Here is a 13,977-nt window from a genome sequence, read left to right on the forward strand (position 1 = left end):
CTATTTTACGATTTGAGCCCATGGTGAATTGGAAGGCGTAGATATAGTTTCAAGTTCGATTTCATTTTACCGTTGAACGAGCAGCATCGCGTTGCAAAGCCAAATAATATGCTATTGTTTTCACATAAACTGTAGGTTCTTTCTTTGTTATTGGTGTGGAGGATAGAATCTGCTTTGGTCAATCCATGGTCTTTTCTGATACCTTTCCAACTCACTTTTATATCTTCGCTCTCTCTCTCTGCCTTAAAAGTTTAATATGGGTTGTAAATCTTTTATTAGGAATTGAACCAATAATAATTCGTTTTCATTGGTTTTAATTAAATATGTCTTCTTTTTATTTATTTTATATGTTTTATACAGTCTTATAAACTAACCAAAAACTAAACTAAACTAAGTTTAACTACCAGTTATACTAAAGTATTATAGGAGTTCGTTTTTTTCTGTTTTTTGTTTTTATTATTTTATGAGCTCAGATTTTTTTCGTTATATATTTTTTATTTGTAAGTCATAAATTTTCTTTATTGTATAATATAATAATTCGGGCGAACTAAATTAGGATTTTTTTTTATTAATGTTTTTTTTACCTTGAATTATATTACGGTTGTTTTTATTTTGTTTATATTCTCTTTTTACCTGTTCAATACAGAAATTTATTGTGCCAGTTATCATTCTGTAAAATTGTAAAAATTTTTAAGTTTTATTTTTTAAATTTTAATTTTTTCATTTCACATTAAATATGGGTTTTGTTTATTTTATATGTTGCTGTTTTTTTTTAGACACACTGATAAATATGTATGTATATATGTTTGCTTGTCATGTATTGAGTTATTTAATGTTTACTGTATTTATTTTGTTGGTTGAAGTGACATGGCCCAGATTTATTGATGTATTTGCTTCTGAGAACAAGTTCCATGAATTCATTTATTTTTTCTTCCTCAAGAGCTGGAATTTTCATTTATTTACCCTAGTTTCATGTGTATTTCTCTTAAGGGTTATTGTTGATATTTGCAGAGTTTGTTATTATATTGTAGAAGGGCTCTAGTCATATATGTTTTTGCGTACAGCAAATGTGTTTGTTTTCATTTTAATTGTTTAATTGGAAGAGTTCAAGTAATTCGATTGGTAAAACCAATGAATGAAGTTAATGTGACGCAGAACAGGGAAATAAAGTGGTTGATTATTCAATAGCGTATTCTACGATTACCCGAATACTGTTTGATATGACTCATAGAATGTTTAATAAATTTTAAACATTATACTTTTTTTTAAAAAATTGGTTAACAGACTAAAAGCCTTACAACGAATTGCTGTAGCATAAAAACAAAATCCTGAAAATCATTTAGCCGTTTATAATCCATGTTGGCTTTTTTTCGTACACACATATAACTCGTAAAATTTCAGCATGTTGTTACAGTTACGGCAAAGAGATTCGATTAAATAAAAAACAACCTAAGCGAAAAAGGTTGTCCAATCGCATTAAAAGCTGGACCATGTCATATTTCCGGGTAAAAAAACCGTTATATTTCGCATACGATTATTGTAGTTGTTGTAGTTTATCTTCCGGATATTGTTGATATCGTTATTTTAAAACAAAAGACAATAAATTGAATTATTGTGAAACACTCAATTTCAAATTACGACATTTAAAATCATTTAATATTTAAATCCGTAGATACATCAATTGTTGAATGCTGCAAAGAAATGAAAAAAAATTAAATAAAAATTTTTTTCAATTAAATATTGGAATAATTTTGATGAGTTTAGTAGGTACATAAGGATGGTACAGTTTAAAATAAGGAAAAAAGTCAGAAAAGGCAAAAGTAAACCCTGAAGATCAGCAATATACAACATGAAACCCACATAGGGTTAGGTATTAGTAACAGTCCGCAATAAGACTGTCATTTTTGTCAATTGCAAAACAACCCTCCCTATAGTGGCTCAACAAAAAAAATCGAAGATCTGTTTATATGGGAGCTATATCAGGTAATGAACCGATTTAGTGGTGGCCAAACGCAAACACTTCATGTAAAATTTGGGCTAAATCAGGTAATAATTGCGACCTCTAGCAGTTCAAGAAATGAATATATATCTATATGGGTGCTATATCTGGTAATGAACCGACTTAGGCCATACTTGGCACAGTTGTTAATGGTCATAGAAAATCACTTTGTGGTAAATTATCCGCCAAATCGGATAACAATTGCGCCCTCTCGAGGCTTACGAAGTCAAGATCCGAGATTGGATTATATGGAAGCTATATCAGGGAAGCTACATGTTGAATTTGAAGATCAATTTCTGTCCAACAAAACACCCAGGTATTTTGGGCTTTCAGTAAATAGAACATTCTCTCCTCCCAAGGAGACAGGTGCCACTGCAGATATATTGTATCTCCTGCTGAAAATAACTACTTGTGTCTTGCACGGATTTATACCTAGGCCACTTTCGGTGCCACACGCTGTTGCACGTAGAATTTCCCACCGGCCTTGTTTGCGTACAATGGCAACAAGGGGCTCAAATAAAAAGTATTTGATAGTAGAAAACGAATTTGATATCCAGTCATTAGACCAAGTGTTTGGGGGTAGTCTCACCCCATAAACTCCTCCTTTACCAATTGCAATTACGGCTCAAATAAAAGGAATTTTATAGTAGAGCATGATGGTGATACTTTTTCCGGGCCAAGTGCGTGGGTGGCTGCCCCTTCCAAACTGGACATATTTGTGGATTATGGCAAAAAGAGTTTCAAATCTGATATATGTTTTATGGCCAAGTGTTTCAGGGACGGCCCATCTCAAAAACTCACACTGAACCACACATATATACCGACAATTGCAATATGTAGCTTAAATGAGTTTTTTGTGAGTAGAGTAGAGAGACTTCTCCAATCCACCAACAAATCAAAGAGAATGGAGTGGATCTTAAATTCAATCATAATGGCCTCATTTGCCCAAATTTGAAAAACGCCGGATCTCGGAGATGGTTGGGGCGATTTACGTGAAACGGAAATTTGGTATACTTATTTAAAGAGCCCGCCAAATAAATAGAAATTTAATCCAATAATGACAATATCAGGCTCAAATGAAATACCGGATATATTTACCGACCATCTATCTATATATATAAAAATGAATTTGTGTTTGTTTGTTTATTTGTATGTTTGTTTGTTTGTATGTTTGTTTGTTTGTTTGTTTGTGGGTTTGTAAATTTGTTTGTTCCGTATAGACTCCAAAACGGCTAAACCGATTTCATTGAACTTTTCACAGATTGTGGAGAGTGGTCCGGAAGGAGCAATTGGCTATATAATTTTTTGATATCGCAGTGATACCCCAAAAGTACCAGCCAAAAATAAAAGTGGGCCGATTGGGACAATATGGGACTTAAATGAGAGGTATTCAAGAGTAGAGTACAAATTCCATATTCAAAATTGGATTCAATTAATTGGGGTGCCGCCCCGACCCCAAAACCCCCCAAATTGGTTTATTGGACGATAATGACAATATAGGGCTCGAATGAGAGATATTCGCGACTAGATTACGAATATGGTCAGGAAGAAGGTATAGGCTATGTAATTTGTTGATGTTGGAGGGGGCGGACCCTCCCCCGTTACCCCAAAAACGTCACCCAAAATCAAAAGTTGACCGATAGGGACAATATGGGTATCAAATGTAAGATATTGGAGAGTAGAAAACGAATGTGGTATTAAAAAATTGGGTTTAACTATCCAAGGGGTAGCCCAAGCCCGAAAACTACTCCAAATAGACATATTGGACGCATATATCAATATAGGACTCAAATGAAAGGTATTCGGGAGTAGACTACAAATATGACATAAAAAACGAGGTCTAAGTAATTGATAGTCGCCCCCATTCCCGATAAGCTCACCAAATGGGAATACTACTCAACCATAGCTTGTGGAAACTCAATTTGATAGGCATCTGAGAGCAGATTACGAATATGACATTAAACTTTGTGTCCAAGAACCTAGGTGGAGTTTTACCTCCTAAAATCGCCTCCAATAAGTTGTTTGACCTATCAAAACAATGGGGAATCAAGTGATAAATTTTTATTCCCACCACCGAAGGATGGGGGTATATTCATTTTGTCATTCCGTTTGCAACACATCGAAATATTCATTTCCGACCCCATAATGTATATATATTCTTGATCAGCATAAAAATCTAAGACGATCTAGACATGTCCGTCCGTCTGTCTGTTGAAATCACGCTACAGTCCATAAAAATAGAGATATTAAGCTGAAACTTTGCACAGATTCTTTTTTTGTCCATAAGCAGGTTAAGTTCGAAGATGGGCTATATCGGACTATATCTTGATATAGCCCCCATATAGACCGATTTAGGGTCTTAGGCCCATAAAAGCCACGTTTATTATCCGATTTTGCTCAAATTTGGAACAATTTGGCTCAGATCGGTCCAGATTTGGATATAGCTGCCATATAGAATGATCCGCCGACTTAGGGTCTTAGGCCCATAAAAGCCATATTTGTTTTTCGGATTTTGATGAAATTTGGAACAGTGAGTTGTGTTATGTCCGTCAACATTCTTCTTTAATGTGGTTCAGATCGGTTCAAATTTGGATATAGGTGCCATATAGACCGATCTCTCGATTTGAGGTTTTGGGCCGATAAAAGGGGCATTTATTGTCCGATTTTGCCGAAATTTTAGGCAGTGAGTTGTGTTAAGCCCTAGACATCCTTCTTCAATTTGGTCCAGATTTGGATATTGCTGTCATATAGACCGATCTCTCGATTTAAGGGTTTGAACCCACAAAAGGCGCATTTATTATCCGATGTCGCCGAAATTTGGGACAGCGAGTTAGATTAAGCCCCTCGACATACTTCTGCAATATGGCACAGATCGGTCTAGATTTGGATACAGTTGCCATATAGACCGATCTTTCGACTTAAGGTTTTGAGCCCATAAAAGGCGCATTTATTGTCCGATTTTGCCAAAATTTGGGACAGTGAGTTGTGTTAGGATGTTAGACATCCTTCTTCATTTTGCTCAGATCTGACCAGATTTGAATATAGCTACCATATAGACCGATCTCTCGATTTGAGGCTTTGGACCCATAAAAGGCGCAATTATTGTCCTATGTCGCCGGAATTTGGGACAGTGAGTTAAGTTAAGCCCCTCAACATACTTCCGCAATTTGGCTCAGATCGATCAAGATTTGCGTAAAGGTGCCGATCTTTCGATCTAAGGTTTTGGGGCCATAAGTGGCACATTTATTGTCCGATTTCGGCAAAATTTGGGACAGTTATGTTAGGCCTTTCGACATTCAGATTTGGATATAGCTGCCATATAGACCGATATCTGGATTTAAAGTCTTGGCCCCATAAAAGGCGCATTTATAATCCCATTTCACTGAAATTTTACACAGTGACTTATGTTAGGCTTTTCGACATCCGTGGCGTATATGGTTCAGATCGGTTTATTTATAGATATAGCTACTAAAAGATCAAAATTTTGTTATACACAATTGAACAATGACTTGTACTTATTAGTAGTTGGTCCAAATCGGAACATATTTCGATATAGCTGCTATGCGACATTAGGTATTAATTTTTCACCGAATTTTGACGAAATATGGTTTACGTATATACCCGAGGTGGTGGGTATCCAAAGTACGGCCCGGCCGAACTTAACGCCTTTTTACTTGTTTTTTTTTATTGCAAATCGAAATTTTCTATATCTGGGTATGTGCATTACATCACAACAACTTCTCCTTTTATTTATGCCATTTTGATTCGGTCTTTCTAATCGGTCAATGGAGTTACCTTTTTTAAGTGCATGTTGTCAAAGTATGAAATATTTTCAGTTATTTCTAGCAATGAGCTATACAGATTCAATTTTCAAGCTTGCTATTTTTGCGAGCAACCCTTTTGTTAGTTCTTAATTTAACTTGCAAAACTTTACAAATGTATGCATTCATATGTATAAATTATTTGCTTCTATTCATTTTATGATCCCTAACAATTGTTTACCCGAACACACAGAAGACAACAAAAAGTTGCCAATAAATTATGAATTTTATTGAATGACATAAAAGCCATACGGCACACATCGTGTTTGCATGGCATTGGCACTTACCTTTTTTTTCGTTTGGCTAAAACTTCATTTCTCATGCATTTTGGTTTGTGGTGGGGTGGATCGGGGCAGTACTCTTTGTCCTATTGGCATTCCTGTATTCATTGGGATTGGGAAAGAAAGACACTCGGCTGAGAGGCATGGACGATGGTTAACAGTTTTTGGCGACTTTTGCTGTACAATCATTTTGTGCTTTATGTTGATGATGCTGGAGAGGATGATGGCTTTGCGTATGATGATTGGGGGGTGATGGCGTTGTTTCATTTCTGGCTATGACATGTACGCTTTTGCACTCTGCACTTTAATAACCCGTTGCATCGAATAGGTCCGGCAATACCAAAGGCGGACAATTATGGGGACTGCATGTAACGCGGGGTGTATCATCTATGGTCGAGCCATCGATGCAAATGCATTGCAAACAATTACCGGTGTCCTGGGGCAACACATCGCCTATTTTGTAAAGAGTACCTGTAAATGACAGAGTCAAAAATAGTTGATTAATGACTTTTTCAGTTTAAAATTGAAATATTTAGAGATGGCCTTTGATAAAACTTGCTGGTGGTTTAAAAATTCTAATTTCATATGGGTTTACTCTTATGGTATTCACACATTATTAATCGATTTGTTGTCTGCTGACAAGGGATATTGCAATACGTTGAGACTTTAATCTGTTCCGCCAAAGCTATGCCCCGCTAGTCGTTACCTAGGAAAGAATGCCATGAAATGTGATGCGGATTAAAGTCTCCTAGAACCAGACGATTATGGCCAGATTGTAGCCCACTTATGTTGTAGACCAATCCCCCAACTACATTCCTTAAGCGATCCTTACGAAGCATTGTACCTGTGAAAACTGTGCAGGCTACAGGTGTTGGTCAGCTTTGTCTCCTGGATCACTGCAACCAATATGTTCTTCCGACTCATAAAATCCACAATCTCGTCGATCTTGCCTCGGAGACCGTTGCAATTCAATTGCAAAAATGATACACTTGGGGCTGGGATGCTGCTGTTGCGTATATTGTCGCACGGGAGATGTCGGGGCGGTAACATAGTCCGACGACGAGGACGCAGAAGGCAATGACGACGACGACGCCGGTGACCCCTTGCTGCCTAAGTTTGCACAGCACCTTGCAACATATTCAGGGTGACTATACTGCCGTAGTGACGTAAGGCCAGAGCAAGATCGGAAATGTACCAACTCCATGCACCGACACCGACCGATGATGGAGGCGGTTCTGACAAACCAAACAGAACCAGAGTTCAAGATTCTTGTCAATTTCGGCACGGACCAGAAGCGTGCGGAGAAGGCACTCTGGGTTATGCCTCTCCCATGACGAAAAAAGAACGAAGACGTACACTGGCGGCAGCCCTTGCCGATGACGATTCCATCCGGCCAATCCGGTGCGTATCATTGGCTGCTATGGGATTGATCGATTTATATGGGAGCTATATGAGGTTATAGACTGATTTGGATCGTATAATGTTAGCTAAATAGGACAAAAATTGTGATTTGAAGATCTTCAAGAAGTCAAATCGGGAGATCGGTTTATATGGGAGCTAAATCCATATCTGAATCGATATTGCCTATTTGCAATCCCCGACGACATTCATCAGTAGTAAGTATCTGTGCAAAATTTCAAACAGCTAACTTTACGTGTTCGACCGCTATCGTGATTTCGACAAACGGATGTCACCTTCCTATGGTGGTGGGCATAAAAATAGTAAAGAAATCCGCAATTGCCTGCGAAGGCTGCAAATGTTGTTTGGTTAAACATTTTTTTTTTTGCATGAGGTTAGGTGAGATACGAAATAAAACATACAAAACCCCAATTGTAAGATATGGGATTTGAGTTTCGATATCTCGAGGGGTTACTCAAATTTATTCATAAAGAAGGCTATTTTGTAGAATATATGGCACTCGTTTAAGTTGACATACAAGGTAAGGTTAGGTTAGGTTAGATTCAAGTAGCAGCCTGCCATCAGACTCACTTAGACGTTTTCGATCATTGTGATACCACAGGAACAGCAGAAGGAAGAAGCCTGATAGTTCCTAGTTCAACCATCCAGATCGCTTTAAAAAGCAAAATAACAATAACAAAATAAATAATAGCAACCGCTAAATCAGATAGGTTCATTTCGTTGAATGGAAACCTAATGTGGAAATCCTTCTGACTGCTAATGCAGTACACACACACAGAAAGTGTTCTATAGTCTCTTCTCTTCGATGTGAATGTTTTCCGATTAGACCGTGACCTGTCATGACGGACACAATGACTGAGACGTCTGTTCTAGGCAATGACAGCAAAGCGGTAGACCTCTTCAAATCTAAATTAGGCCACATAGTTTTGGAATGCCTATAGCCCCCTCTTTATGACCATCTTTCTTTCGTTGTCCTTCGGGACTGGTCCTTAAAACTTAGCTTACATGTCGCTAGAGGCATACCCACAGATTCCAGTATCCCTGGAGTGTGTAAGCTAGTTCCTAGTCAAGCAAGCTCATCCGCTTTACAATTCCCGTGGATATCTCTGTGGCCCGGCAACCGAACTGGTGAATTTTGAACTGTTCATAAATCTCGTTGAGAGATCTGCGACAGTCGAGGGCTGATTTTGTGGTCAGAAGTACGTTTTCTAGTGTTTTAATGGCAGCCTGGCTGTCTGAGAAGATATTAATGCCAATGGTTTGTATTTTAGCCATTCCACCACTTCCTTTATTGCAAGAATCTCCGCTTGATACACACCTTTTCGATATCACCAGTTCTAGATCTTTAGAGTACACCACAAAGCCCCCTTCTTCGTTTAGTTTAGAACCATCCTTAAAGAAGTCTATGTAACTTCTATTACCAGGGATTTCGTAGTTCCAATCGGTTCTATTAGAAATAGTGGTATAGTACTTTTTAACAAAAAGCTGCACAGGTAGAATGTAACCACACTGCCTGGAACATCGGATATTGTATGAAGAAACACACAGTGTCCATAGTCGCCACATAACCAATGAGAAAGCTCCCTTAACCGTATGGCAGTGGTCGCTGCAATTTGTCTAGCCACAATGTCCAGAGGCATAAGATGCAGCATTATATTCCGCGCATCAGATGGTGTCGTCCTCAGTGCGGCTATGAAGCACAAACAAGCCATCCTTTGGATCCGGTTAAGCATTGAGCAGTTGGTGGACTTTTGAAGTGCCGTCCACCAGACCGCAGCACCATATAGCATTATAGGTCTGACAACTGCAGTATATACACAATGCATGACACGCTGTCTAACCCCCCAACTTTTGCCAATGGCTCTCTTGCAGGTGTATAGGGCAAGAGTTGCCTTTCTTGCCCTTTTCAAAATGTTGAATTTTAAGTTCAATTTCCTGTCCAGCGAAACACCCCACATATTTTGCGCTTTCTGTAAATGGAACATTCTTTTATCCCAAAGGAGACGGGTTTCACTGTAGGCTACTTGTATCTCCTGCTAAAAAGAAGAAATTCTCTCTTGCACGGATTTATACGTAGACCACTTTCGGTAGCCCACTTTTCTGTTGCACGTAAATCTTCCTGAAGTATATCTCTTAGAGTGCTGGGAAACTTTCCCCTAACAGCAAATGCCACGTCGTCAGCATACGCGACCTTTTTCTTCCAGAGACAATAATGCATTGTTAATGGCTATATTCCAAAGTAGGGGAGACAGTACACCTCCTTGAGGTGTTCCTCTGCTGTCATACAAGATCTGATCAAAAATTTTTTTAAAATTTCGTGAGTTGCGTATGTTCGATTTTCGAATTTTCTATACCCTCCACCATAGGATGGGGGCATACTAATTTCGTCATTCTGTTTGTAACACCTCTAAGACCCCATGAAGTATATTTGTTCTTGATCGTCATGACATTTGAAGTCGATCAAGCCATGTCCGCCCGTCTGTCTTTCCAAAGCACACAATCTTTCGAAGGAGTAAAGCTAGGCACTTGAAATTTTGAACAAATACTTCTTATTAATGTAGGTCAATTGGGATTGTAAATGGGTCAAATCGGTCCATGTTTTGGCATACCTGCCTTATAAACCGATTTTGAATCTTGATTTCTTTTTGGTTGAAATTTCACATATGTCGTTTTGGTATGACTCTAACAACTCTGCCATGTATTGTTTAAGAGGTGGTATTTTTCTATTACTTCTAACAGCCATGACAAGTACGGTCTATATCGGTCAATAACTTGATATTGGTCATATATATTAAAAACAAGTAAAAGCGTGCTAAGTTCGGCCGGGCCGAATCTTATATAACCTCCACCATCGATCGCATTTGTCGAGTTCTTTTCCCGGCATCTCTTCTTAGGCAGAAAAGGATATAAGAAAAGAGTTGCTCTGCTATTAAAACGATATAAAGATATTGTCCGGTTCGGACCACAATTAAATTATATGTTGGAGACCTGTGTAAAATTTCAGCCAATTCGTATAAGAATTGCGCCCATTGGGGCTCACGAAGTAAAATAGAGAGAACGATTTATATGGGATCTGTATCGGGCTATAGACCGATTCAGGCCATAATAAACACGTTTGTTGATGGTCATGAGAGGATCCGTCGTACAAAATTTCAGGCATATCGGATAATAATTGCGACATCTAGGGGTCAAGAAGTCCCAGATCGGTTTATATGGCAGCTATATCAGGTTATGAACCGATTTGAACCTTATTTGACACAGTTGTTGAAAGTAAAAATAAAATACGTCATGCAAAATTTCAGCCAAATCGGATAGGAATTGCGCCCTCTAGAAACTCAAGAAGTCAAATCCCCAGATCTGTTTATATCACAGCTATATCAGGTTAAGGACCGATTTCAACCATACTCGGCACAGTTGTTGGATATCATAACAAAATACTTCGTGCAAAAATTCATTCAAATCAGATAAGAATTTTGCCCTCTAGAGGCTCAAGAAGTCAAGAAGTCAAGACCCAAGATCGGTTTATATGGCAGCTATATCAGGTTATGGACCGATTTAAACCATACTTGGCATAGTTGTTGGGTATCATAATAAAAGACGTCGTGCGAAATTCCATTCCATTCGGATAAGAATTGCGCCCCCTAGAGGCTCAAGAAGTCAAGACCCAATATCGGTTTATATGGCAGCTGTATCAGGTTATGGACCGATTTGAACCATACTTGGCACAGTTGTTGGATATAATAACAAAACACGTCGTGCAAAATTTCATTCCAATCGGATAAGAATTGCGCACTCTAGAGGCTCAAGAAGTCAAGACCCAAGATCGGTTTATATGGCAGCTATATCAAAACATGGACCGATATGGCCCATTTACAATACCAACCGACCTACACTAATAAGAAGTATTTGTGCAAAATTTCAAGCGGCTAGCTTTACTCCTTCGGAAGTTAGCGTGCTTTCGACAGACAGACGGACGGACGGACGGACAGACGGACGGACGGACGGACAGACGGACGGACGGACGGACAGACGGACGGACATGGCTAGATCGACATAAAATGTCAAGACGATCAAGAATAAATATACTTTATGGGGTCTCAGACGAATATTTCGAGTAGTTACAAACAGAATGACGAAATTAGTATACCCCCCATCTTATGGTGGAGGGTATAAAAAAATCATTCGAAGAACTTGATAATGCGGTCCATGGTGGTGGGTCCAGAAGATTGGGCCGGGCCGAACTTAGCACTCTTTGATTACTTTATTTTTTATTTTTTGAAGTCACGTATGCTTCTAATTAAAATAAAAATGCAGGTTATTTGCAAAATACACACAAATGAGACTTTTGTGCTTTTAAGCCATTATTTACATTGAAATTTTCCTATAAATTAAAAACTCGCATTCAAGGAATTCATTTAAACTTAAATCCTTTCATTTTGCCGTAGTAGGTTGGCATCGGTTCGGAATGAAAAGCAACGCCCACATTTTTCCAGGTACATGTGCAAAACGTATAAGAAACACACACGCACACAAAAGCACACTCATATATAAACATACTCGGGTGAAGTGAATGTATGCAGAAACATCCTATCTGGCACATGTTGGTGCAAACATTTCAGATTTTTTACATGACATTTCCATTTCCTCTTTTCTGTGTTACACATTTAAGTGTGATCCTTTGAGCTATGTATGTATCGCTTAACAAACAAACAAACGCCAAACACTAGAGAAAATCCTCAAAAACTGTAGGTGATGTGTCAACATTCAGTCATTCATACAGTCACATTGCATTGTGTAATGGGATTGCATGATTTGGTAACACGTAAATATAACATTTACCAGATTCTACTGAGATGTAGAATAACAAAGACGTCGATCCAAATCCAGAGAAGAAATTATGTGGAATCGTAATTGATACTAACACTACAGATACATAGAGGCATTGCATTAGAAAAGGTGAAAAACAAGTAAAAGCGTGCTAAATTCGGCAGGGCCGAATTTTAAATACCCTCCACCATGGATCGCATATTCTAGAGGGAGCAATTTTGCCAAGTTGTTGCCCGGTATCTCTTTATAGGTAAACAAAGGATAATGTATAAGAAATGCTATGCGATTGGAGCTATATCGGGTTATAGACCGATTCGGACCATACCTGGTTCGGATGTTGAAGACTATAGTAGGAGTCCTTGTATAGCTGCCATATAAACCGATATGGGATTTGATTCCTGAGCCTCTAAAGGGCGCAAGTATTATGCGATTTGTATGAAATTTTGTGCAACGGCTTCTCCCATGACCTTTAACATATGTGCCGATTATGGCATGAATCGGTTAATAGCCTTATACAGCTCCCCTATAAACTGAGTACACCAAATTTAGGGGCCTGGACAACCTAAGGCCTTGAAATTTTTCACACAATCTCGTTAACACTTCAGCTGTAACCATTTAATTTTTCAGAGATATCACTTTCCGTTCTCACACGTCATATTTTTGCTAGTTTTTTTGGATTTTCTCCCACTGTGCCACGTTTCATCATTTTTTCCACATGACTAAGGTTTCGTAAATACTATATGCTGCCCTATACTTATACTTATGAGTATCGTCCGCTTACTACGCTATAGACCGCTACACAAACGATGCGAAAAGTTCCATTCACATGGAAGGTGTTAATCTCTTTTTTATACCCAACAACATAGGATGGGGCTATACTAATCCAGTCATTCCGTTTGTAGGTAAGGTTGAAACCAGGTTGCGGATATTAATCCGCCCCATGCCACTATAGACATAAACCTAAACCGTTAATCGCCTCGAAAAGAAATTTAAGTAAGGAATTCGGTGCTACTTACAAAATCCTTCCCCTAAGTTGGTTTATGTCTGGTATCGTGCCCCCACCTAAGTACCGTTGTCTTTTAGTTCGCTGGCCTTCACCGCCAAATCATCTGCCTTTTCATTCCCCCCTACTTCGTTATGACTCGGCACCCAGTCTACTTAGTCTACTTCTTACATTCCAAGATTTTTGGTGATCTTACCGTCCTGGTTGTTATTGCCGTTATGGCCTGTTCATTGTCCATAAAAATGTTCACACTCGACGTCCTGGCGTTAACACTACACCACCTCACACATTCCGCGATCACCTGGATCTCCGCTTGCAGGACCGTTTTATGGTCAGGCAGTCTAAAACAGATCTTAGTCCTTGGGTTCTCAATGTAGACCTCCAGGCCCACTCTGTCCTTTAGCTTTGATCCATCCGTGTAGCATGATCTTCCAGATGGCAATACTAGGGTTGCGTCAGTCCAAGACTGTGCTGCTGTCATCAATGCCTCGCACTCGACCTCAAGTGACGTCTCAGATATCCGAACGGAAACCTCTTCCCTTCCTTCCAGGTTCCTTATCGTCGCCTCGATTATACAGCCATGGTATGAGCTGCTACTATACTCAATCGATTCTCCTGTAGAGCCAG

General features: G+C 38.9%; 1 protein-coding gene across 1 annotated transcript in view; it reads right to left on the reverse strand.

The window, feature by feature from the left end:
* Positions 1–1,270: 1,270 nt before the first annotated feature.
* LOC106092652 (uncharacterized) overlaps positions 1,271–13,977 on the reverse strand; it is a 149,596-nt gene continuing 136,889 nt past the window's right edge. Inside the window, exons 7-8 of the mRNA XM_059368832.1 lie at positions 6,108–6,572; positions 1,271–1,691 (exon numbers count right to left, since the gene is read on the reverse strand). Coding sequence (XP_059224815.1) covers positions 6,406–6,572 — 167 coding nt within the window. The 3' untranslated portion in view covers positions 1,271–1,691; positions 6,108–6,405. The remainder of the gene's footprint in view (positions 1,692–6,107; positions 6,573–13,977) is intronic.

Source organism: Stomoxys calcitrans, chromosome 5 (genome assembly GCF_963082655.1).
Source record: "Stomoxys calcitrans chromosome 5, idStoCalc2.1, whole genome shotgun sequence".
NCBI lineage: Eukaryota > Metazoa > Arthropoda > Insecta > Diptera > Muscidae > Stomoxys > Stomoxys calcitrans.